Genomic DNA, 27,605 nt, shown 5'->3' with positions numbered 1-27,605 from the left:
TTTCAATAAGAGTAACACTTGTCATCTGGATGTAACTTTACAATTTACCAAGCACTTTCATGCAAACATTTTGTCTCACTTGAACTCACAACGATCCAATGATGAGCAGAGAGCAGAGTCCAACACTTTCATTTTAAAGATGAAATAACTCAAGCATGAGACATTGGTTAACTGCCCAAAGCCAAAGAGCTAGCAAGCAATGCAGACAATTTTGCAGGGTAAGGCATAAAGGAGGGAGAGAAGCTTTCAGACAACAGAGAGCTATGGTCCCTGACAGATCTAGAAATATATATAAAATGGAAACAATAATATCATTCTTTTTCATGTTTATACCTTAAAAGGCAAATGAAAATATTCTTATTCAGTAATCAACTGCCACCCACCCACCAATTCCTTTAATCCGGTGGGCTTATTCCACTGTGGCAAGTGGCATGAGCTGCTGTGTCTTCCCAGAGTAGAAGTTTAGCAACAAGAGAATGGGTCTGAGGAATTAATTCCAAATGATCTGTAGCCATCCTGATTTTCTGTGACTCTGGTCCTTGCTTATCACAGTTTTGGGCAGGATTACTTCTAGAATGAACAAAATCTTCCTTGGAAAATCTGAACGAGGAATAAATGGGAAGTCCCAGGAAAGCTATTAAAATTACCTCTCTCCATCATTCCTGCCCAAAGATACCTTCAGTACTAAGACTGCTCCATCTAAGTACAAACTCTCATTGCCTTCCTTGCACAACTGTCTCAGGAGTCTCTAAGGTTGCCTTCTGGGACTTGGGCTCACTTCAGAAGAGTATGTATCCTAGCAGTATGTATTTATCCTAGCAGTCAAGTAGAGAGCCCTCTTATTGAATACATATGGTCAAATTCTACAGAAGAATAATTCAGGTAATATAATCAGTTTCTTCATTCTTAAATGAATGGATATGCATACATACCAATATACATTCATTTCCTTAAAATAAATAGACATTTGTCATTACATGAGCTTTCTGCACATTAGATGTGGTTTTTGCTTCAGAATTATATTCTTAACCAGTCACAACTTCTGCTTTAATATTCCTTTAATATCATTCGATTATAAAATTATCTTTTTTTTTTTTTGAGACAGAGACTCACGCTGTTGCCCAGGCTGGAGTGCAGTGGTGCGATCTTGGCTCACTGCAATCTCCACATCCCAGGTTCAAGTGATTCTCCTGCCTCAGTTTCCTGAGTAGACGGGACTACAGGTGCATGCCACCACACCTGGCTAATTTTTTTGCATTTTTAGTAGAGATGGGGTTTCACCAAAATTATTGAAATTTTCATTACATATGCTTTCCAAATTTTCACTTCATTCCTGAATTTGGCCCTTATTTGAAGATGATTCATACTTTTCAAAGGATGGTATATCTCATTTAAAAGTCTTAACAAACCATTTGAAGTGTTTTTATCAACAGTATGGGTTCCATATTTTAGATGAGGAAACAGAAGCCGAAAGAGGAAACATGTTTTAACCAAGATTATACAGCCAATCTATGACAAAGCTTGCCTTGGAACCTAGATTCTATTTATTCTTAGTCAAGTATCAAATTGTAAAAACATAAGAGATAGGAGTGTTCCTTAATAGTCTTCCAAACCACATGCAAGAAAAAGTAAAAGATAGCTGTCCATCAGTTTAAACATGAAGCACTGCTATGCCAAAATCCACCCTGGGATGACTGTCAATTAGCTCTCCACAAATATCAACAAACAGAACTGAGAAAGGCAAACCTCATTAGGGGCCAAAACTACATTAAATAAGAAGGTGACTAGACATTTTTCTGAAGTGAGAAAATGACATAAGAGTTCATTAGTTTAATTTTTTAAAATGAGGCCTGTACTAAAGACAATTTCATATAATGTTTAAAAAGCAAATAACCTTCACAATTCAGAATACATTTCTGTCATGCCTGTTTCAAATATAAACATCAAGCTGCTAAATAATCCTGAACAGAATGGGTTAGCTGCAGATGGTTTGAAGATCTTGTACTTCAGCTTCATCTGTATGAGAATAATTGTTTTTATCCTTTCTACCTCTTTCACAGTGATGAAAAGCAAATTTGATGATACAGGTGAGAATGCTTTGAAATTTATACCACCATGAAGCTGATTTCTGACTCATTTTAACAGTTAAAGTAAGTTCCAATCTGTTTTAAACTAGCCACAGGCATATATATAGCAAGCTTAAAGATTTTTATTAGGTTCAAACCTGTAATATTACTTATCTCACATTCTAACAAGTTAGTTTATTTAAAAAACTAATAAAATACGGTGGCTCAAGCCTGTAATCCCAGCACTTTGGGAGGCCGAGGCGGGTGGATCACGAGGTCGAGAGATCGAGACCATTCTGGTCAACATGGTGAAACCCCGTCTCTACTAAAAATACAAAAAATTAGCTGGGCATGGTGGCACGTGCCTGTAATCCCAGCTACTCAGGAGGCTGAGGCAGGAGAATTGCCTGAACCCAGGAGGTGGAGGTTGCGGTGAGCCGAGATCGCGCCATTGCACTCCAGCCTGGGTAACAAGCGCGAAACTCCGTCTCAAAAAAAAAAAAAAAAAAAAAAAAAACAACTAATAAAATAAATACCACTTAATTTTTAAAAGATTTCTTAGGAAAAAGGAGAAACAATTACATTACCTGAGCCAGAACCTGACGTTGTCATATCATAAATTAAGTCTTTCAATGTAGTTCCCTCTGAAATAAAAGGGCGATCTAATGAAGGATCCTCTTCATTAGGCACTCGATGGTGAATGACTGTGCGGTTGTGGCAGATATAGACCATCAACATGAGTGAGATGCAGACGAAGCACACCGGTCCAGCAATGACAGCTGCCAGTTCCACGGGACCAAGGCCAGGTGATGGCTTCACTGAAAAAGGGCCTCGAGTGAAACAAACATCAACAACAACAAAAACACTGTAGGTGGCAACCCCCATTTTCCTAATCCTACACAATTCCTGCAGCTGGCCACCGCCACCACGTAGCCGAAGAGCCTCATTACAACAGCTTATAGGGCTCAAACCCAGAACAAGTGAATCATTCAGTCTTCTCCCAGTAGGCCTCCTTTTATGAACACCAGCTCTGTCAGTACCCACTTTCTCTTCCTGTATTCTTCAGCCATCATCACAAGGTCAGCTGCCACCAATATTATAGGACCTTCCCCATTTATCACATCAGGTTACTAATACCAATAACCTGTAACAATACCCATTAACATCTCCTTAATAATCATCTTGTTTTTTAAAAGTATGTTTGGCTTGTCTTCTTGTTCTAAGGCAGTACATACCCATAGCAGGGGGAAAAAAACCTGAACAACAACAAAAAAATCAAAAACAAAAAACCCAAAACACATACATCTTCATCACTCCCAAGCAACTCACATTCATCACTCCCAAACAACTCACATTTTAGTATATATCTCTAATTTTTTTTTTTTTTTTTTTTTTTTGAGATGGAGTTTCACTCTTGTTGCCCAGGCTACAGTGCAGTGGCGCGATCTCAGCTCATTGCAATCTCCGCCTCCCAGGTTCAAGGGATTCTCTTGCCTAAGTAGCTGGGACTACAGTCTTGCACCACCACACCTGGCTAATTTTTGTATCTTGGTAGAGGATGGGGTTTCACCATGTTGGTCAGGCTAGTCTCAAACTCCTGACCTCAAGTGACCCACCCTGGCCTCCCAAAGTGCTGAGATACAGGCATGAGCCACTGTGCCCAGCCCATTTCTCCACCAATTTTTTAAAAGGCAAAACATATCCTTTTTTTTTTTTTTAACAGAGTTTTCATATATATATAATTTTAAACTCCTGGACTTTTAAGGCCAAATCATTTTCTTGTAACTTCTACTAATAATTAAGATTCTTCTGGTTGCTTCAGAACATTACAATTATTTTGACATTCATCCTGAGCCTTACTGGTTTACTGCTTACCACCACTTCATTCATATCACATCTTTCCCATTCTCGAGATCTTTAGTAGATTAATCCCTTATCACACAGAATCCTATTTCTAGCAATTTCTTTCAGGAAGAGTCTATGGGTCCTTGTACACTGAACTTAGTTGTGGCAAGAAGGCTGTTGCCTTTCTATATGAAAAGTCTCGGCCTATTTCAAGAATTTTGGGTGACAGCAAGAATATTCCATTTGCCCTCTGATATTTAAGCAGAAAATGTGAACCTTTTTTTTTTTTTTGCCTTTTATAGGTAACCAATGTTTATGTGTGTTAAATGCTTACATAATTCTTTTATTCTTGAAATTGATAATTTTTATTATATGTGTTTGGATTAATATTTTTCACTAATTCTGTGCGGTATTCTGTCTTCTCTCTGATATCATGCCTTCTAGAATTCTGATAATAAGCATATTGGAGAGTCTAAATCTGTTCCCTATAACTCTTAATATGCTCACCAACTGTCTTTTCTCTGAATTGTAACACAATTTCTTAAGCTTGTCCTAAACTTGACTATAAAATTATAGCATCCAGTCTGTTGTTCACTCTCAATAATGCATTTTTTAAAACATTCATCAGTTGGACTTTTCCTCTGAAAGCAACCTTTAACAACTGTGAAATGTTCTCATTTCACAGTCAATAACTGAAAATAGACCTTAAACTGTTTAAAACTTCTTTCCTATCATGTGGTAAGCCTAGCTCTTAGGATGACATCTAATCTATGTAGTGCAGACTACTTCTTTTGAACTCCTAACTTTTCATTGGTAATTTTTTGCTGTTTGCCTATCCTAGAGCTGGAAATGAGAAGTGAATATATGTTCATTAGAAACATAAGAAATTAAGTGACTTCTTCACAAGGTTTTGCAAATCTCTACTCAGATATTTTGAGCTCAAATGATGGAAATGGGAAATTCTGAAATTATCCTTTTCTTTGCCACGTTATAACTCCAGATGCCTTCATCAAAGTCACAAAGACATTTCAGTCCGACCAGCCCTTACCACAGGGAGCTGCATTATCATGCTGAACAGGTGGAGGGCTGCCTCCCTTCTGAAACCAGGAGGACTGACCTTTTCCTTCTGTGCTACAGCAATGCTTCCTCTTTTAATCAGCACAAGGCCTAGACCAACTGTGTCTGCTCCTCTGAGAACTGAAGCCAGGTGCTTCCTAAAAGGGAACTGAGAGTTTGCCCCATACCCCAACTTTCCCCTAGTCCCTCATCTAAGTTATTGGGTAGATTTTTCAATGACTAATCTTTCTTATATGACTAGTCAATTCTTCACTAGTCTGGTGTCATCTGTACTGTAAACTGCTGAAGTTCCTCAAAAGTGTTGGCATGTGGGTAGCATTCTACCATTAATTCTACTAGCATTAATATAGGTTGGCCTCATTTTTACATTCCTTTGGGGTCCGGGGAAAGTGGTAAGAGTGATACACATCTGCTCAGACTTTCATCTTAAACCAGAATCTTGAAACTAAGAAGTTTATGAAGCTTTCAAACTGTTGGTTCTGCCAGGAAATTTTATTTGTGTCATTTTAGAAGAGAAGGAGTTTCTCCATGTTGGCCAGGCTGGTCTTGAGCTTCTGGCCTCAAGTCATCTGCCCGGCTCAACCTCCCAAAGTGCTGGGATTACAGGTGTGAGCCACTGCACCCAGCCCTAGGAAATTTTAAATGTAAACTACAGGTGAAGGAACAAAAATCTAGAAATCATGTATAATTAATTTATGCATAAAGATAAAATAAGCTGAAATTACAAAATAAAAGCATCTAGACTGTTTAGCGCTGCTCTGAATCCCCAGTCATTAAACTGCTGTTGATTGCTTTAAAAGACAGGAGTATTACATAAGGAAGAAGAAATCCACTCTGAGAAGAAAGTAGAGACAATCTAAGATGTTGTGAACTTTGTCAGAATTTGCTTTTATCTATCCTTTTAGGTATAACGGACCTCAGAGGAAGTCCACCTTGGAACCACCTTCTTAAACAACACATATCCAGGAGGCAGGATCTTGGCTACTCTTGTAAGTCTATAATAATGGACAAGTCACTTCTTTCCTCTTCTTGCCTCTAAACTGAACAAGTTGGATTAGACAATTTCTACGATCCTTTCTAGTTCTAAAATCACAGAGTATGAAGAGTTTTTCTTGTAATAGCTAAGCAAAAAATTTTATACAACTTACCAGTAGTTGGAAGTTCTATTTTATTGCAATGGTCCTGATTGCAGCAATATGTTGTAGTCACAGACCCAGTTTTGGAAGAGGGTGCACATACAAATGGCCTATCTCGAGGAATTAAGTCAGTTTCAGCTATACACATGGTGTTGTGTATAACTTTGTCTGTGGTCTCTGTGACAGAGACAAAGCAGAGCCCATCTGTCACACAAGTAAAATTGTCTTTTGTACAGAGGTGGCAGAAACACTGTAATGCTGGAAAAGAGAACGATTCTATTAGAAAAAAACTCAAAGTTAACAGTTTGAAATTATCGAATATTCACTCTAATAATACATTCTTGATCTTATCACAAAATTTATATGCACTGTTCAAAAAAACAACTATTTGTTGCTCTTAGAAATTTTAAATTCTATTAAGAACCACATACATGTAGAAGCCTGAAATGTAGTAACACTTGGACTCAGGTTTCCTCCTAAAATTTTTTGCTTCCAAGTATAGGAAAATTTTGTTACATGCAATTTCATCAAAGCAAGGCAAGCATTTGCCTTCCCATTAGAAACAAAGTACATCTAAATTTGTAAGGTTATATATATATTTTTAAGCCAGCCCCAAACTAAGCATTCACATACCCCTCCTTTGAGGAGAAATGCATGAAAACACTACCATCCATTAACTGTAGGCTAATGCCATTTCAGTTGGTTTCTGGGTAATGGAGTAATGGAAACAGATTTGTACTGAATCAGACACTCTCTATTCTCCTTGGTGCAAACCCTAAAAAAGACATGTATATTCTGGCCAGAACTGAGGCATTCTCTTAGTGAAGCCAGGCAGACTATACCAGTAACAATATATAAATGCTCCAAGCACATAGGCAACCTAACTACAGAAGCGACTGGCGGCAAAACACTAGCTTCATACCCACTTATATCTACTTGATCTTTATGGCTTAACCCCAGGAGTCACCTCTTTAGGGAAGCCTTATAAACATCACCAACACCTTCCCATACAGCCAGATACACACATCTTCAACCATGCTCTCTGATGAAATGCTAAAACACACACTGCTTACCAGAATTGCTAGTTTTGTTTTTCTCTCTCCTATGAAACTGTAAACTCCATGAGGCCAGATACCTGTATTAGTCATTTCTGTGTATCTGCCATCTAACACCATGCCTGATACATGGCAGCATCCAAGAAATACTTGTTGAATCGCAATGATAGAACGGGTACATAATTTCACCATGGTCTCATGAAATTACAAAGCAAAGACAGTCTTAAATCCAAATGTTCCAATTACTTGTTGCCAAGAGGAAAAAAAAAAAAAAGGAGTCTCGGTATGTGGAATGGCCATCTATGAGGAGAGCAGGGAGGTCCACTGTATCTAAAAAAGGAGTGGCTAGGTAGACAGAGGCAGGATAGAGAAAGCTAACTCCCCGAACAGCTAACTTGCTGTACAAGAAAGGGTTAACTCAGCAGGACTGAGTTGCTCAAAGCCTGCACATTCCCAAGAAAGACCTGTGTCTTTAAAACTGGCTTTGGCTGGCTCCTGGTAGAGGAGCTCTAAACTTTTGGAATATTCTCCCTGACAAGAATATTTCTATATGCCTGAGGCCTTGGGTCACATGGTACCAATTTTGCCAGATAGCTTATTCTAACAATGTTACAGAGAACACCTATTACTGCTGGGGGGCCGGGTGGGGAAAGTCTGAGGGGCTGAAGTCTGTCACGCAGGTGCTGCAAGCCTAAGCGACTGACCAACAATAAAAACCCTGGACACCAAGGCTCAAGTGAGCTTCCCTGGTTCACAACTTTGTGCATGTTGTCACATGTTTTTGAGAGAATTAAGGCCATCTATGCTATTCTACTGGAATGGGACACCTGGAAACGTGTGCCTGATTTCTCCTAGACTTCACTCCAGGTGCCTTTTCCTTTTGCTGATGTTAATCTGTCTGGTTTTGCTATAATAAACTGTAACAACGACTATAACAGCTTTTCTGAGTCCTGTGAGTCTTTCCAGCAAGTCTGAGGGTGGCCCTGGAGACTCCCAACTCACGTGCTAAACTCAAATTCAGGAATGTCAGGTTCTCCTCAAGTAGTTGTTTTTTGGTTGCTGCTTAATTCACACACTTGTCTATTATCTTTACAGACCAGTAACGTTTTACCTTAATCATTATTAAAAATGCTTTATTCATAAACAGGTCAGGTATTTGCTTCCTAAGTACGAAAGAAACAGAAGAAAATTACAAGAGACACAATCATAATATATTTAAAAACTGCTAAAAGAGATAGTAATTATTCATCACAATGTGTGATGATGATGGCGATCTGGGTATAATTTCCTAAGGAGGAATTCTGAACCAGGAATTCATGGACTGGCTTCAAAGGTACATGAATTTCATAAAACTATAAGCCTACTGTTATATGTATTTGCATTTTCACGGAAAAGCTTTCAAAATAACTCACAAAGGAGTCTGTGACCCACAAAGCATTAAACTATCACCATAGGAGACTGTCATAATTCTCTCCTAAATCCTCTTTACTCATGATTAGTCTTTCAACCCATGTTTTCTAAGCATTACTTTTATCAGTTCCTCTACCAAAAGCTTAGTATACAAAGACTAATAACTAATGGTCACAGCCCTTGAAGAGCTCCAAAGACAAGTGAAGCAGAACACTATAATACAATGTCGCAACCACTACACATAAAAAATACTGCCATGAATACTCTCCCAGTTCTTGGATCACCAGGGCTCCCCTATGTTTATGAAATAAGGGCTAAACACCTGGCCTAACAAGACTTGTAGTTTGGGGTTCCAATTTACTTCTCACATGACAAACGCTATTTTAGGGCCACACACCTCTCACCATTATCATAATCGTGTCTTTCATAACCTTGGTCTTTACATATACCATCTCTCTGTCTAGTTTAAACCTATCTTCTTATCTGACTCATCCTTTAAGACCCTATTCCAATAGGATCTTTTCCATGATGTGCTCTAAACCTCACCCTTACCTTCACAACAATTGGTAGCTCCTTTCAATATGCTCCATAGCGCTTTTTGCATACCTTTAGGACAGTGAAAATCAATCTATTTATAGTTTGCTGTTAAAGTGTCTTTCATTGCCTTAGGAAGGGCCAAGCCTGTTTTGTTTATCACATCTCTGAATTCTGGTTCCTCAGACAGTGATCAGAAAAATATTTGCTAAAACAATGTTTCCGAAATATATTGGGAGATAAAAGGATGTATAAGTTGTATACAAGTTTTAAACAAATATTTTCATTTCAAAGATAATCTAAAAACAAGGATAAATATTCAAGATCATGAGTAGCCACTATCTAAACACTGGCACTAGGCTTTCACTGCTGCTTCTTCAGCTGTGTGAAGATCTCCTTCAGGTCAAATGTCCTTGTGGCACACTACACACAGCGTTAAGTTTCATGGTCATTCTAAAAGAAAGAGTAAAAAATAAAAGGAACTCAAATCATCAGAGCATATGGCAATACAGGCATGGCATGCTTATTCAAAAGCCAATAGCCTAACAGCCAATATCATATGTGCACTTTATTATATGCAAGTGTTATATGGGTCCTATATGTGTAGTAAAATCTGCAAATATTTGTTAGCAGTAAATGTAATTGTAGGTATGCAATGATGTTTTTCCATTTCTCATTTCCAGCAATAACTGGTTTAGAAAATCAATTTAATGAAGATTTCAATAATGTCATAATATTAACCGTATCTTCCAATAAATAAAACAGCTGACATCTCTGTAAAACATATAAGCCTGTATTTGAGGAATGCTTGCTGGCAAGTGTTTTGGTTAGGTATGATGTCTCATTCTGAACTTACCAATAAAGCTTTGAAGTCATTAATACTCTCCTGCATAATATTACCAATGAGAAGAGGCACTGCTCACAGCTTTTATTATTTTAGTTAAAATACAGAAACAGATTTAAAATGGAATTAGACCTAAAGTTACTTTTTTCTACTGTGAAACCTAAACATCATCTGTCACACTGAATAACTATATTCATTTAAATTTTGTTTTTTTGGTAGTTGCCTTTGTATTTAATTTACAGATTTGGTTTATAGTGGTGCATGAGCCAAGAAGGGTTTTATATCTAGTTTCATGTCTACAGAATTTAAGTAACATTATGAAAAATACATAGCAAAAATACATTCTGTACTTCTTTCAAGGAGGTCATTACATTATGGTAAACCTGAAAAAGTCAGTGCTAAAGGGTTTCTCTTAACTACTCTTTCAATAAGAAAAAGAGGTCGCTAGACAAATAAAAACATCTAGATAACACAAAGCTTAACTGGGCAAAGATTTCTCCCTCCAGAGAATTAAAAAATTCGATTTCTCCACTTGAAATCAGTCTTGTTTGACTACAGACTGCTGTTACATGATACGGCAAAATCATTTAGGGAAAAACTAAAACAGAAATTTAAACTTTTCCATGAACATATGGGTTTTAATTGCCATTTTCTTAACAATTTCAAATTTATTTTATTAATAGAGAGATTTGGCCCCTGGTTACCCACCCCTTTTATTCAATTAGGTTTTTAATTTTTAAATGCACATACAGGGCAAAATTTCAATCTAAAAAAGGAATACAATGACATCTCCTTCCCATTAGCCCAAAGCCCAAGTTCTCCTTACTCCACAACTCCAGCCCATCACTTTAACTCTTTCATTTGATTCTGCAATTACTCACTAAGCATCTCTATACGCCAGGTACAGTATGGGCTATGAGGTTTAGGGATAAATAAGACAAGGTATTTGCACTTGAGTAGTTCACTAGGGTGGAAGAGAAAGGCATTAAACAGATAATTAAAATACTGAGTCCTGAGGAGAATGATCAAAGTGTTTCTACTCTGCTGAGGTAGAAGAGATTATCAAGAAAAGCTTCGGCAGCATTCAAGTCAGAACTTGGAGAATATGTATAATTTGCTAGATAGATGAAGGTGAGAAAGCTTTCCTGACTGGGTTTTCTTTCTCAATGGCAGGACTTCATCCTTAGAGGCTAGCATACCAAGTAAGATGATCAAATTTAAATTGTTCAAGAGGCTAACCACCATGTTTCATCAGGAAAATGAACATGATACCTTTCTGACCTATTTCATCACCTGACTGAACTAATCAAATGAGAAACTGTACATTAACACATTTGGAAACTAACATTAATGATTAAACACACAGAATCATCCCATATGATAAATGGCATTGTTCCAATGTGATTTTTATTTGTAGGCCACCAAAGGTAAACTTCTTCCCAAAAGTAGTGACAAAATTCCACTGTAGAATCCCAGATTAACAGAACCACATGAAACTTTGAATATCATCTAGGTAATTCAGTTCTGTCATTTTATTAATGAAGAAACCAAAACTTAAGAAAACTAAAACGATTAAAAAAGAAAAGAAAACCAAAATGATTTATACCAATATCCTACCCAGATTACAAGGTGGATGTGAATGCCCACTATATTATCATCACCACCCCATGAGTAAAATCTATGCAACTATTTGCTGTACTGCTATCCACATGCTAAGTAACCCTAAACTTTAGACTCCCAGGTGGACCTGATTGGTTTAGACTCCTACAGTTGACTCTTCCACTTGATAACAAAAATAAGAACCAAATCCCCTGTTATATACCTTTCTACTACACTGTCCAACTTTGTTTCCATGCCCCAATCTCTAATAGTGGGCACAGCTTTCTTACTTTTGAGATGCACATTTCTCTAAGCTTTACATTTCTAAAATCTGGATACAATTTACAATCAAAGTAAAAATACTGAAAGGTTAAGACACGATGAGTTGCCATAACCTATGCATGTGCAAACTTGGCTATACAAAGAAGGTATTACAAGTTGTGTATCCCTCGTGCAAAATGCTCAGGACCAAAACTGTTTTGGATTTGGGATTTTTTTTCACATTTTGGAATATCTGTATTGAGACATCTTGGGAATGGGACCAAGTCTAAATATAAAATTCACTCATGTTTCATATATGCTTTACATACACAGCCTGAAGGTAATTTAATATTTTAAATAATTTTGAGCATGAAACAAAGTTTGTATTAAAGTACTTATGTGCAGAATTTTCCACTTGTGGCAGAATTTTGGATTGGGGTGTTTGACTTGTATTAGTTTCACCATTACTTTAATTATTTGCCTTGGTAGCTCCCTTGCAACTAGACTTTAACTTAGGTTGAATAAGGATTTCAGTATGATTCAGCACTAAAAGGAAAAGCTACTGTGTACACATAAAATTATATCAGACCCATGCCAGGAAATACAATTACTAGCAGTGAAATTTCTAAACATTGCAGAATAAATCAGAATTTTCAAAGTGTGCAGATATTAGTATGTGACATTTAGTACATCAAAGGAAGTGACGTGAGGAAAAAGAGACAACAGGACCCTTGGGATTATTATTCACAGAATTATAGTTATCAGGCTAACAGCTCTCAGGGTAACACATCCCAAGCTGAGATCTTGGCTCTTGGTCCCAATATAAAGGATTTCCTTGGTTGCCTCATTTCAATCTGTCTCGAGGTCACACAGGAAAGTACTATTACTTCTACCTAATGCCAGGGATACCCAGGGTTAATTCACAAGCCCGTATGTCTTGCTAGAAAAGCTGAGAGGTAGACAGCTGTGCATAGTACTAATATATGGAGCAAACATTTCTATCACCCTTGTGAAAGAAATAAAAATTGTCTTCCTGGGCTTCGTGTGTCATCATCTATACAACCTACCCATACTATTTTTATGCATATGCTTGAACACTCTTTCCTTTTTCAGCCCTCATTATTGGCCCCCTCCATTCTTCCATTATACATCTTCCTTGAATTCAGAACTCGACTGAAATCTCTCTTTGAAATTCACTAGCAATGCCCTTCTGGTCAAATTCAATCGTGTTTTCAAAATGTTTCAGGATATAAGACAGAATGTCACCCTGTATTAGTTTACATGACACTACACTTCCCAACATACTTTGCACTTGGCCTTTTACCTGTGCTCCAAATTTGTATTTTAACTGAATCCAGGGAACACTCTGCTTGGCTTACTTATCTACACAAAGTCAAGCTGAGTGTTTAAAATCCAGTCTTTTCACCACTCTGACTTTGCTGGTGATGACCCTTATTTTCCTCATCCTGCCCATTACAGCGCAACTATGCTTTTCTTTGCAGTGAGAGTATTTCCAAATATTACAAACATGTACCAACAGGCAAATAAATGGCATTGTTTTTGATAAATTGTTTTTTGATAAAAGACCTAACACACACAATGTCCTTTATTCAGTTTGCTTCTCTACAGCTGAAAGCAGATCACACCACTGCTGGCAAAGGTGAAGGCAAAAGTTAGAAGTTACTTTAAAAATCCTTTCAGGGACTAATATCAGCCCTTTTTTGTCATCTAACCTATTCCTCTACCCCAGTTCTTCTGAGTAATCTGCCTTCCCTCTTTTCTGCATTCTCAACGCCATGCCCCCTCTTCAAGGAGATGTGTCCCCTCTTCTCCCTCATCCACCTCTGAAGTAAAGCATACTATATAGAGTCTCCTCTTTCTTGTGTTAAATGTGTTACTTATGTTTGTATACATGGCTAAAACCCTGACGTCCAACTCCCTCCAGACTACTATCCTAGGTTTTGTTCCTCAAAATACTCAGTTATTTTCAATTCAACCCTCTTGGGCTACCCTGCAGCAGTAATATCAAAGTGAGCTTGTCAAAATAGATGACACCATAAAATGTACACAAAATTTTCCTCTATTCCAGGTAATATTTCACCCCTGAATTTAGGGCATCAGAATAAACATCTGTTTTTTTCCAGATAAATTCCATTTACTTCTGTCACTTTTTTTTTTTTTTTTTTTAATTTTTTTTGAGATGGAGTTTTGCTCTTGTTGCCCCAGCTGCAGTGCAATGGTGGGATCTCAACTCACCACAACCTCCTCCTCCCAGGTTCAAGCAATTCTCCTGCCTCAGCATCTGGAGTAGCTGGGATTACAGGTGCATGCCACCATGCCCAGCTAATTTTTTGTACTTTTAATAGAGACGGGGTTTCTCCATGTTGGTCAGGCTGGTCTCAAACTCCCGACCTCAGGTGATCTGCCCGCCTCAGCCTCCCAAAGTGCTGGGATTACAGGCGTGAGCCACTGTGCCCATCCTACTTCTGCTACTTTTAAAGAATTTAAGATGTTTCGTTTATCATTTAACCCACATCACATCTTAAAAGAACAAGGCACTCCCAAATTCACAAGCACTTGTTTTTCCACATTATCTTCATTTTCCAGTCTCCTAGTCTCTATGGAATTAGCCGATATAATGTTAACTTATATCAGAGAAAACACACTAAGAATAGGCTGCCCAAATGGCAAGATGGGATTTAACAGGGCAACTAATACAAAGGCTTTCATTTAGATTCAAAATAAATCACACAAGTACAGCATAAAGATCTGCTTAGAGGATCTGAGGAGTTTAACAACACATTTTAAAAGAATCAGAGCCTTTAAAAAGTATCTTTTAATCCATTAATTCTACTAAGAGTTTTGTCTAAAGACACAATAGGTGAGAGCAAAAATCTAAGCTCACAGATGCTCATTACAGTATTTTATGACTGAAAACAACCTATGTGAATGACAACAGAATGACAGAATGAATCCTGATACAATCATAAATGGAAGACTATAGCCATTAAAACTGGCATTTTAGAAGCATGTTTAAGGACAAGGAAATGGTCCTACACTAAATGGCAGGAAGTAAAGCTGTATAGTGTGATTACAATTACAGTCCTGTCAAGTGACCTTGTTTTTTTTCCACTTTAATGAGTTAAGGGGATATTTTAATATACAGAGCAGATGTGTATACTTTACCTTATCCCAGGCCCTGAAAAGAAATGGAGAAACTTCTATGTCTAATGGTAAGTGCTAAAACAATAACCAAATTTCTTATTTCCCCTCCATCTAAGCATGCTTTTACAGTTTCTTTTTAGATTTTAATTTGACTAGTGGGTAGGCATTACAAGGATATGGTAGTTAAGTTGATGGAACTCAGAGACAAAAAGACTTAAGTTCAAATCCTATCTTTGCTAGTCAGGCACTGAGTAAACCTGAGGAAGTCACTTAACTTATTTGAACCTAAATTTCTTCAGCTTTCTAAATTTATAACATACTAACAGTACCATCTCAGAAGGTTTGAGAATTAATGAGATAGCATAAATATAATACTCAGGACAGTGCCCAGTACATAATAAAATGCTCAAAAATTAGTTTATGCACTTTTTCAACAAGTATTTCTTTAGCCAGTCCCTGCTCTAGATGCTAGACAGAGAATCAGAGCTAATGTTGAGATGGCTCTAGGAGGCAATACTGACACAGAACACAGTATAAACCACATGCACATAAAACAGCAAATGTTCATGGTATGTATCATCTCTTTCTCCTTCATAAATATTCATACAGTTTTTAACAATATGACTGAACAGACCTGGCTCAAGAACTTCACTGTAGTAGCATTAGGCACATACAGAAAGTATATTTTCAGTTTCAACCCAAATTAACAGTGTAGGGACATATCCAGTGTGTTTATGTAATATCTCTAACTAATAAATAAGTTAATAATTAATTAGCCATAAAATATTCATGCTGGAAGGAATGCGAACAGAAATATAAGATCCCAGCCCCTTTACAGATGAAGAAACAGAAATGTCCTAACACTTACTTCAACATAATCTAGATTTATTCCAAAAGCACACAAAGGAAAGAAAGGATTACTTGATAATCCAGTGATTTCCACCCCTACTCCCCACAAACCCCGACATAGAACAAAATGAAAAATTCAACTTTTCCCTTTGGAAAGCATGAGTGGCTGTAGGAGACACTGGCTTGGCTGCAATAAGGTGTAATGATGAACGTAAATGAAAGTGGCAATCATCCTGAGCTAGAGGAACGACGTACAAAACAGAACTGTGGTAGAGAAGGAACTGCGGTAAGAGAAGGAAGTGGTTACCACTCCCAGCTGCCACTGACTCAGGGCAGAGGGGAGCAATCCTGGGCCAGCAAACAGCAAAAGATCTGTTGTAGCCACAGCTGAAGAAATGAACCGATGGTGCTGTGCAGTTAGTAATTTTAGAAGCAGAAAGCAGGGCCTGAACACCTTTTCTCAGAACAGAACAGTGTATGTAACCTGTATAGGAAGAAAGAAAAAACCCTTAGGAGGACAGAGATAATTAGGATATCTCTGCACTCAAGTTCACAAGGTAGAAAACACGCCACTGATAAATGATGCAAAGTGCACAGATCAGAGGACAGAGAAGGGAGATTTCTCTGAAAGACGACACCTAAACTAAGACTTAAGGAAAGCTAGTGAAGAAAGGAAAGTCATTTCAGGGAGAGGATACACGAAAACATTGTATAGAGATGCCAAAGTAAAAGTATGAGCCAGGCATGGTGGCACACGACTGTAGTCCCAGCTACTTGGAAGGCTGAGATAGGAGGATCACTTGAACCCCAGGAATTTGAGGCTGCAGTGAGCCGTGATCAGGCCACAGCACTCCAGCTTGGGCAACAGAGTGAGATCCTATCTTAAAAAAAAAAAAAAAAAGGAGTAAGAGAGTTTGGCAGTTTAGGTGACGTAAACAAAACCCAAAAAAACTGATAAAAGTTAACAGCTGTTCATGATTTTTAAAAATCTTAGTAAACAGATTTTTTTTTAAAATTTTGAAATAATCAGATTAAGGAAAAGGCATAAAGCAGGCATTATACTTGTTGCATGACTGTCAGCTTCCCCCTGAAATCACAATAAGAAAACATTATCTATCACTCCTCCTCAACATTGTATTAGAGGTCTGAGTGTAGTAAGTCAGAAATGAACAAAAGGAAGATAGACTGGAAAGAAACAGAACTATCATAACTTGCAGATGACAACTGTGTACACAGAAAATCCAAAAGTGACCTACAGATCAACAATTAGAATCAATTAGTAAATCTAGCACGGTCAATAATATAAGGTTACTCACTGTACAAAAATTAAATAAAATAAATCATTCTTAAACCAGCAACAAATAGAAAACATTTTTTAAAAATCTAAAAACTAGGAATAAACCTAACAAAAGACAGGTAAGATCTCTGCACTGAAAGCTTTAAAAATATTACTTATTGATAGAAATTACAAAGGAGATAAAATAAAATTTTAAAATGTATTTATAAGTAGAGAAAAATGACAACTTCCTAACTGGAAGATTCAACACTGTAAAGAGGTCAATATTCCATAAAGTGATCTGTAGATTCAATAAAATCAAATCAGAATCCCCACAGGGTTTTTATTCAGTGGGAACTGACAAGTTGATTCTAAAATTTATATGGAAAAACAACATCCCAGAATAACCAAAGTAATCTTTGGAAAGCCTACACTACTAGATATTAAGACTCCTAACATTATAATAATTAAGACATATGGTAATGGCACAAGGACAAATAGGCAAACAGAATAGAGATTCCAGAGAAACAGACCCTCACATGTACACAACCTCTTGATTTATGATGAAGGTGATACTATTGTACACTGGGGGAAAGAAGGTATTAACAATAAATGGTTCTGAGTCAACTGGATATGCATATTTTAAAAATAATAAAGATCTCATACCATAATAACCAACTCTAGATGGACTATAAGGTAAAACAAACAACATTTGGGTCAGAAAGAGTAAGCAAACAGGATTCACAAAGCACTTAACCTTAAAGAAAAAAACTGAAGGCCAGGTACAGTGGCTGATGCCTGTAATCCCAGCACTTTGGGAGGCCGAGGCAGGTGGATCACCTGAGGTCAGGAGTTCAAGACCAGCCTGGCCAACATGGCAAAACCCCATCTTTACTAAAAAAAAAAAAAAAAAAAAATTAGTCAGGCATGGTAGTGGGCACCTGTAATCCCAGCTACACAGAAGGCTGAGCCCAGAGAATTGCCTGAACCCAGGAAGGTGGAGGTTGCAGTGAGCCAAGATCATACTACTGCACTCCAGCCTGGGTGACAGAGTGAGACTCTGGCTCAAAAAAAAGAGAGAAAAAAAATTGAAGCTATTCTACCATAAATACATTAAAGTTTATCAGAAAGATACCATTCTCCTTTGTCATTTTTCTATTCATGGTGCTCTTTTTAGATACTAATTTTTCTGTTCATGTTGTCCTTTTAAAATATTTATGTTTTTAAATAATAATGCATTTATAAAGACTACAGATCAAATTTTTTTTCTTAACTTTTTTTATATTCCTGTTTCTCTGTATTTACTTAGTTGCTCTTTCTCTAGCTTGATTTTCAAATTTCTTGCTCTCAAATTTTCCATTGAGTACCACTTTAGCAAAAGTCCCACTACTTTTGGCATGTAGAGCTCTTGTCCATTTAGATGGTTTATAATTGTAACTCTAACTTCTACTTTAAGGAATCACTGAGAAGAGTAATCTTAAATTTTCAAGTGGACCTATTATTTTGGCTTTAAAAAACTCGACTTCTGTCAGGACATGGTGGCTCATGCCTGTAATCCTAGCACTTTGGGAGGCTGAGGCAGATGGACCCCTTGAGTCCATCTATTTGGAGTTTGAGACCAGCTGGGCAACATGGTGAAACCCCATCTTTATAGAAAAATAAAAAAGATTAGCCAAGTGTGATGGCGGGTACCTGTAGTCCTAGCTACTTGGGTGGCTGAGGTATGAGGATCACTTAAGCCTCGGAGGCAGAGGTGAGCAGAGATCATGCCACTGCACTCCAACCTGGGTAAAAGAGAAAGACTCTGTCTCAAAAAAACAACAAAAAAAATGTTGATTTCTAATTTGAGTGTTACAAACCCCCACATCATCGATTTCTTGGAAAACTCCAGAAGTATTCTGAAAGAATGCTATTTGTGATTACAAAATTGGATGTTAAATTTTTAGGTTATATCTTGTTTTCTTAATCTATAAACAATGCTTTTATGAATTTCTTCTTGAATTTTTAATAGTTTTGGTCTTCTATATTTTAAAGCTCTTTTATTAGTTGCATAAAGATTAATGACATGTCTATGGAACAGTACCTTTTATCAATGTAAAATACATCTTTCTTCCCTTTAATGAAGTTTATCTTGTCAGGTATTAATCTTACCATATCTACCTTTACATTGTCAGATTCACCTTTTCCTCTTCCATTATTTTCAACTTTCTGCTGTCATTTTAAGTGACTCTTGGGGAAAAAAAAAAAAAAAAGATAGATTTGCAGGCCTGTGTGTGTACCAATCCAATCTAAGAATTCATTTTCAAACAGGGGAACCTAACCCCTCAGCAACGATGGACTTACAGCTACCAGGTAATTACCAACTTTTTTTTAGGTTTTATTTTTATCAAAGTTACATATGTACAGAGCTTATGGTGCCAAATAGTTCTACAAAGCTGGGCAGGGTGCCTCATGCCTGTAATCCAAACACTTTGGGAAGTAAATGTGGGAGGATCGTTTAAGCCCAGGAGTTTGAGACCAGCCTGAACAAGATGACAAAACCCTGTCTCAACAAAAAATACAAAAACACTTACAAAAATTAGCTGGGTGCGGTGGTGCATGCCTGTAGTCTCAGCCACTCAGGAGGAGTGCTTTAAGCCCAAGAGATGGAGCCTTCAGTAAGCCATTGTACCACAACACTCCAGCCAGCCTGGGCAACAGAATGAGACCCTGCCTCAAAAAAAAAAAAAAAAAAAAAAAAAAGTTCTACAACACTGTTACCATAAAAAAGTAGCAGCTCCAATATTCAACTCTTTCCATTTCCTGTTCCAGAAGCAAACACATTCTACTCTAATGAATTCTCTTGGTATCAGCTTTATATTACTCCTATCCCTATGCAAAACAAAAACTTACGGAACCTAGCCACAAGAGAGATGCACTGTTAGAAATTTTGGAGACTTGGTGAGCTACGTAAGCTTTAATGTTCTTGCCTCCCCTCATCTGAAATGTTCATTTCCTTTGTCAAACAAAATGCCAAAGCAAGCAGTTAAATTCTGGTTGCGGTCTCCCAGAAGAACACAGCTGAATTAAACCAAGCAAGGACAGAAAAGCCAGCCAAAATGAAGGCGCTTTTGTATTTTTTCTATAATATTCGTATTTTATAATATTTCTAGCCATTAAGTTTTGGACTCCCTTAGGGTATAAAGATACACATCTAGTGTTGACTGAACTCCTTTCAGGGGAATGTTTGCCCTTTGAGACTAAACTATGTGTATATGAAAACTTAAGCTTGAGATGTGTTGTAACCAAGCTAATAAGGTTTTCACATCTCAAAATCTACATGCCAAGACTTGGCATTAGGAATATGGGTTTCCAATTGCTGGTAACATTGATACGAGCATCTTGGCTCCTGAAGAAAGCCTGTAGTGGTGGGTTGGTAACTAAAAGATAAGGATCTGCCAGGCTCAGAGGCATAAGGGTCTTGATGTTATTTATCCCTTGGAAAATGAAAGATACAACACAGAAGACTATCTTACAGAATTATGAAATCTATCTACAAGTCAGTAATTACTAGGCTCTACATAATAGTTTAGAATAGTTCACAAGTGATTATACCCATTTCTTCCATGAGACTTTCCTTTTTCCCACTTAGAGAGACTATACTAAATCAGATGGAAGCACCCAATTGCTTAGGGCAACTACACTATTTCCTCAGGGACACACCATCTGTTTGCAATGCACAGCTAATTCTGAGCCTGCTGGTCACTGCAGAGTTTCCCTTAAGGCTTCTGCCTAATGCCTAAAATCCCTTAAAATTCCTCCCCCCCTTTCCCTTCTCCCATCGTATGGCAAGAGCAGGCTGGATCCTACAAAACTTAAATGATAGATGAGATCTAGCTAAAATATTTATGTGACCTTATTTTTTTTTTTTTTAAAGAATAAAGTGGAAGAAACAATTATGATCTTGGGGAGAAAGAGTATGAGAGCAGGAAGACTCAAGTTTAAATATGCATCAAAATAAGAAGGAAGAAAACAAAAGGACAAAGCACCATGGAAAGGAGGAAAGCTAAATAATGAAGAGAGAGAAAGCATCTCTTCCTGGTAATCTACATGCTGTTAATCTGCCAATGCTTTGGTGGGACTGGCAATTAGAAATTGTCTTTTCTCATTGACAAACATGACCAGACTCTGGCCCCTGGTTTGTAATTTTTTTTCCCAAATGTAAAATGAGACAAAATAACTAAAACTACTTTAACTTGTTTATTTTGATAAAATAATTATATATAATTATTGTGGAAGGAATATACAATATACAATCTTGGTGTTTTTATTTAAATCTATTGCATATTGAATAACAAAATTAAAATGTCAGTTTTTCAATTGGAGAAAGTACTCAAACCAACAACCATGTGCTGAACAAAGAGACCCAATTAGAGCACATTATAGTTGGATTTGGAAATGAATACATCAAGCAAAAAATAAAAACTCATACATACATCGTGTGCATGCGTATGAATGAAATGCCAGTTACTGCTTTTCTATCTCTGTATTTCTCTTCAAGTTTTAACTCTATCCTCCATGTTCAGTACTCCCAAATATCTACATTAGTCCTAGCTTCTCACAGAAAAAGTCACTTGTTTTTGCATTTTCCCAGGGGACCTATTTGTAATTCAATGCATATTTAAGGATCTTTTAATGTAGAAATGTAACAGGATGCCTGAACAAGGTGTCCTAGAACTATAAATACATGCTATTATGCAATCAGTGAGGTTTACACCTAAGAAATCTAGATGGAATGGTTTTCCTGAAGCAAAAGAACAAAAATAAAAAGGTTCAGTCTTGGTAGTGAGCAAGAAAACAGTGGAACCAAACTGAAGTTGAAGTAGTAGCTCAGCAACTGTGGAGAAAAAGAAGTGAATCCATACAAATCATGGAGAGTGATAAACCCTACAAATTGTTCACTTTATTTCCCAGTGGCCCATGTACAAAGACTTCTACAAAAAGTTCTGCTCAAGAACAGAGAGATGCTTGCTTTTCCCAATGAAATCAGAATGCTTCTAACCAAAGAATGCCTTCATGCTAATATATGTGTCTATCTTTTATATGAATATTAGGATTACTGTGAGGCTAGTACAGTAGGGCCACAAAGTGTGGTCTCTCTTCAAGTCATCATTCCCAATATCCATTACTCAGAAATGAGGCAGTTCTTCAAACAAGAAACCCAAGCAAAGACACTCTGGATCTTGGTGATTTGGACCTGTTTGAAGGTAAATGTCTGGCTCTGTCTTTGGTGGCAGTACTCAGATGAATTGTATCAAATGGAGACACACTAAAAGATAAGGGCATGAGAAAAACGTCTTTGTAAGCCAGACTGAATAGTTTCATGTTGCTCTCTATTCATTGTCCTCTAGCTTTTAGAAATGTTTGATTTAAATGTCCTTACAACAGCTGTTCTATTGGCACTAGGAAAAGACTAATGTGTTCAAACTTGGATCAGAGACTTAAAGTGGAGAAGAAAGATGGTGGTAGTAGCACTAAATTGAACCCTCAATATATGTTAAAGGGGAAGTCTGGGAACAAGAATCAGATTATTGCCAAATCCAGCAATAACCCCTTACCACCTGAAGAGTCTCCCTGTATTACAATCTTGGCTTTGGGGCTCCACTTTATTAAGGAAGGTGGCAGCCTCCTCATGAATTCTTGATAGGCAGTAAGATCTATGCAAATTATCAGCCTTCCTTATTTGCCCTGGTTACTAGAAAACTCAGAGCTAAGTATTGTGTTGAACTTCTAAAGCTTTCCTCAGCTAAACTCATGGATAATTGCTCTCTTTCCCTTTTTGACTTACTGAGTCCTATCTTTTGTGGTCAGTAGTCTTGGTCTTACTGAATTTGTTATTATTTCAAGCTTCCAAAATCCTTTTTTGGAAAATGACCAATCGATGAATAAACTAAATTTTCTCATACAAGGGTTACATTTTACATTTCTCATACAATACAAGAGTTATGATTTCAAGAGATACTGCTCATCTTGAAGTCATGAATCCTAGGGATATTTAGACTATATTTGGCTAAAATCGGTAAGCAAGAAAGCTTGGACTATACCCAAAAGTACAGAATTCTAGAGGAGAAACAGAGCTTAGAGATAAACAAGTCCAACCTCCCACCTAAAGCAATAAATTTCTTCTACAATTTCTGAGACAAAAGGTTATCTAGCCTCTGAATGAATAGTTCCAGTGTGACAGAGAACTTACTACCTTACAGTGTTCCATTTATGATAGTTATGGTAGATAGAAAGATCTTTCTTAAATTGAGCTGAAATCTGCCTGTCAGTCTACCAACTAATTCTAGTTCTTCATCACACAGACATGTATCTCCTCTTCCAGAAGACAGTCTTTCACTTATTTAAATATATAATTCCCATTTATTGAACACCTACTGGTGTCAGGCTATGTACTAGGTACTTTATAAATACTACTGTACACTAGTTTCACAACAATCAGGTAAATTAGGGACTATCTTCCTTTGAAAAGTGAGTCACAGATACACTGACTAGACTCTAACTACAGCCATTTATGTTGGGGCTTATATACAAAATTCCTATAAACAAAGATTTTATTAAATTTCTGACAACCTAGTCACATGAATTGAATCTGCCTTCAAAACTGTAAGAAAAACTTAAGTTAGAACAATCCAAATAGAAAAATAAAGATGGTCTAGGGATACAACAGCATCAGTGTCTGGTTCATTAAGAGAAACAGCAGGAAAAGCATTTAATAGGAAAGCCATCAGAGAGCTCCAGAAGATAGTAAAGGCCGACACCTGTAACATCAGCAACCATGACCTGAGGCCTAGGCCACAAGCAGGAAACTTCCTCTCTTTTATCTCAGCCAAGAACCTCAAGACTCCCAAGAGATCAAAGGTATGACAAGAAAGCAGCACCATCTGAAGGTTAATTTCAATGCAAGCAGAAGATTGCAAGTAATTCTGAATATAATGTCTTTATTAAGGGTAGGGGGGGAATAGAAAGCATGGACCTGCAAAACAGGAGAGAATGATATCACAGCAAACTGACCAGGACTCCAGATAGAAGCTAGGACTTCAGGGTGTAAATAAAAACTCCATTTAAGGTATTAGCATTTTAGGACACTAGAATCCTCCCATGAGAGAGTGAGAGTGAGAGTGAGAGTGAGAGAGAGAGAGAGAGAGAGAGAGCGCGCGCGCGCAAATACGAATGAGGTAAATGCTAGTAGCCACTTCTTTGCTTAAGGCTTTCTCCCATTTCCAACTAAGTTTCTTTTTTTTTTTTTTAATCTTTGCTGACTACTGAGCAATTTTATTTGGCTACCTTCAACTCAAATTCATTATGCTTAAACTAGAATTCATCTCCCCTTAATCCTTCTCATGCCAAATTACTCATTAAGTTAAAGGCATTATCCAGCTATAAAAAGCTTAGAGTCATTCTTTTTTCCTCTCATGGAGTCACTCTTAATTTCTGTACTCTACCTCTTTACAGCTAAGACCTACTGCCACCCACGTATTTACTGAGTGCCTAGGATGCACCAGGCACTTCCTATGCACTTGAGATACATTGGTGAACAAACTGAAGACATCCACTTTCAGGGAGCTTAGACTGACAGGAAGGAGACAATAAACAGTAACTAAGTATATATAAGTAAATAAATACAGTATGTTAGAAGGTAGTCTTACAGAGAAGGAAAGCACTATAGGATGAGGACAATATTTTAAAAGGTGGCAGGATAAGCCTCACTGAGAGAAAGGTGACATCTGAGCAAAGCCTTGCAGGAGGTGAGGGAGGAGACCATGAAGGTATGTGAGGGGAGGGCACGCTCACAAGGGAACAACCACACAAAGGCCCTACTACTAATTCCTCTGATTTCTTTGTTTGAAATGTCATACAGTCACCATTTCACCTCATTCCCAGTGCCATCAATCCAACTCCAAAATCTCCCTAGGTAGCCACCCTCATCCATTCCCTCTGTGGTACAATTAGACAATCTTTTTCTACATTAAAACCACCCACCTGATTTTCAAGGCCCATAATTCTCTGAGCCCACCCTTTCCACCATGAACCTCCATTTCTCCCCTCAAAAATCTTGAAACTTAGAATGTTCCTTCTCCATATGTGCCATCCCCTCCAATCAAGGAGTGCCTCCTTTCCATCACGCACTCACTCAAATCCCTATCCTCCTGCAAAGCACAGAGATAAGTCCTACCTCCTCTGTAAAGCAGTCCCTGTGGTTGCTACTATTGAGTCTGTAGTCATACTTCCTCAGCATCATTTTTTTTTTTAAATCAAGACTGCCTCTTTTCCTATAGTTCTCATCATGTTGATCACTACTAAATATTTGCTAAGAATAAATGACCTATTTTCTCTGTAAAACTGAAGCTCTTTTGTCAATTTAAACACTTATTAGCTTCTATAAACTGCTGCAACAGAATGATTTTTATACTTAAAAAAAAACAAATCCTTGGGTCCAGAATATGTTAAAATGTTAATAATGGCTGGTGATAGCTTCTTTGTTTTCTCCAATACAAATTTTCAGTTATTTTCAGTTCTGTGCTTATGTTACTTACAGAAGCAAAGAATTTGCTGTGAATATATGTATAATCAATACAAATAGTAAGGGATCAACTACCACTGGACTCGTCAGGGAGATTCAAATTATCCAAATATATAATGTCAAAGAAAGATTGTCAGTATCTGAATAGCCTGCAATTGCAAAGAAAGACTAAAAGTGTAATCAAGAAATCTGAAGCAAGTTCTCATGGTTTGCAAAAAAGGAAAAGAAAACTTTTCTGCTGAAGTAGCTCTAACAATGTATTTACTCTATATGAAAGCAGCATGAACATACGTGGCCCCATCATAAGTAGATGAGCATGTGTACAGGAAAAGAGCACAGATCCTAGAGTGCTCAAATGCAGGCTCTACCTTTCATTAACAGCATAACTTCAGTTTCCTGGTTTATAAAGTGGAAACAAAGAGGGTCTTCTTTCATAGATACGAACTAGGTTCCAACCTGAGCAAAATTCTGTCAATTCTGCCTACCTAGGCAGGTGGGGTTTATGGTAATACAAAATCCTTTGAGTCTCAGTGGTTGAACTACTGTTAGTCTACATCTGTGCCATTCAAAGCAGTGTCTTCCTTTCATACACGTATTTATGATTAGAGGATGAAAAACAAAATACTAACACCTTTGGATAATGTTTAAGAGAGTTGAAAAGAATCTTGGGGTAGAGCCAATGTTATCAAAATCTACAGTTACCTTCTGAGCTCTGGTCACCTGTATCTAGGAACAAATAGACTTAAGTTTGGAAATTAACCAGCAAATAAATAAAAAGTTTTGGTACCACTATACAACTACCATTCAAAGTTGGTTATGAGAATTAAATGATGGTGTACTAGCCATGGTCAAAGAAAAAAAAGAGAGAGAAAATAATTAAATGAGACAAGACAGGTAGAATGCCTAGCACATTCTTGTAATCCTTCAAGAAATTTCAAAGTAACCTGTGTGTATACTCTCTGCAAGTCATAATTTTTTAAAAGTCAGATTAGAAATCATTCTTTGAGGGAGCAGCTTTAGAAAAGGCTTGATCTGATCTATCAAATTTGGACCATAAAACCAAATGGACTTAGTCCACTAGTATTTAAGAAAGTGATGTCTGAGGTGAATAATTACAAGTCTACCAATCTTCTTCATGATGAAGAAGGGTAGCCACAAGAAACCTACCTGGAAAGCAAACAAAACACCTAAAATTGGATCTAATTCAGAGCAGCAAACAATTTTAATGTTTATGAAGACTGCCTGGATTTGACGTTCAGAAAATTCAGTTGAGAATGGCATTAAATATTATCCTAAGTATTGGAGTTAGGCTGGGTCAAAACAGACCATACATTTTGAGAAGACTCCAAAAATTTCCTCAGCTTAGTTCTATGGGACAAAGCGTTAAAAAATCCCTGAGAAACATGCCAGCAACTGCCCTCAACTCCAGAAGCAGGAAGCAAAAATGTGACCCAATCACATGATATCAAACCACAGTCCATCTGTTCAGAACTCTGTTATGTAAGCCATGACCAAGGAAGAAGAGCCAAAGGCAAAAGGTTTGTCGACATTTGCAAGGGGCTCTGTGGTTTGAAGAGACATATTTTCACATCAAAAGGGCCATCCACAGGATAACAGCATTTTCAAAACTCAATTCATTACACATGAACATATTTGATGCAATAAAATGACACTATTAGAATGGTGTTGAGTCCCTGTAACTGTTCAACTAAGGCCTAGAACCTTTCAACAGGGGTCTTCCCCACATGAGCAGTCCTTGTGAGGAAGACCCCTGTTGAAAGATAAAGAACAAGATTTATCTTCCTTTTGATCATTTTTATCATGTCAATTCCTCACTTAATTTCAACAACAAAGAGACCATCTAATATTCTAAACCAAGGCCTTTTAATTACACCCAATTCCATTAACAGTTACCCAAGACCATC

At 37.3% G+C, this 27,605-nt stretch overlaps 1 protein-coding gene across 3 annotated transcripts in view; it reads right to left on the bottom strand.

The window, feature by feature from the left end:
- The window catches only part of TGFBR1 (transforming growth factor beta receptor 1), a 50,929-nt gene that overhangs the window by 18,051 nt on the left and 5,273 nt on the right, over positions 1–27,605 (bottom strand). For 2 of the 3 annotated variants that reach the window (XM_074395095.1, XM_039475103.2), the window contains exons 2-3: positions 6,137–6,382; positions 2,654–2,896 (exon numbers count right to left, since the gene is read on the bottom strand). In XM_074395095.1, the coding sequence (XP_074251196.1) occupies positions 2,654–2,896; positions 6,137–6,272 (379 nt within the window). In that variant the 5' untranslated portion in view covers positions 6,273–6,382. Of the gene's footprint in view, positions 1–2,653; positions 2,897–6,136; positions 6,383–27,605 lie in introns of those variants that run through there. The other variant, XM_039475104.2, reaches the window with a different exon arrangement.

This window comes from Saimiri boliviensis, chromosome 2 (genome assembly GCF_048565385.1).
Source record: "Saimiri boliviensis isolate mSaiBol1 chromosome 2, mSaiBol1.pri, whole genome shotgun sequence".
Taxonomy (NCBI): Eukaryota; Metazoa; Chordata; class Mammalia; order Primates; family Cebidae; genus Saimiri; species Saimiri boliviensis.
Note: the sequence above shows the minus strand (reverse complement) of the source record. Positions and strands in the feature narration are given on the sequence as shown.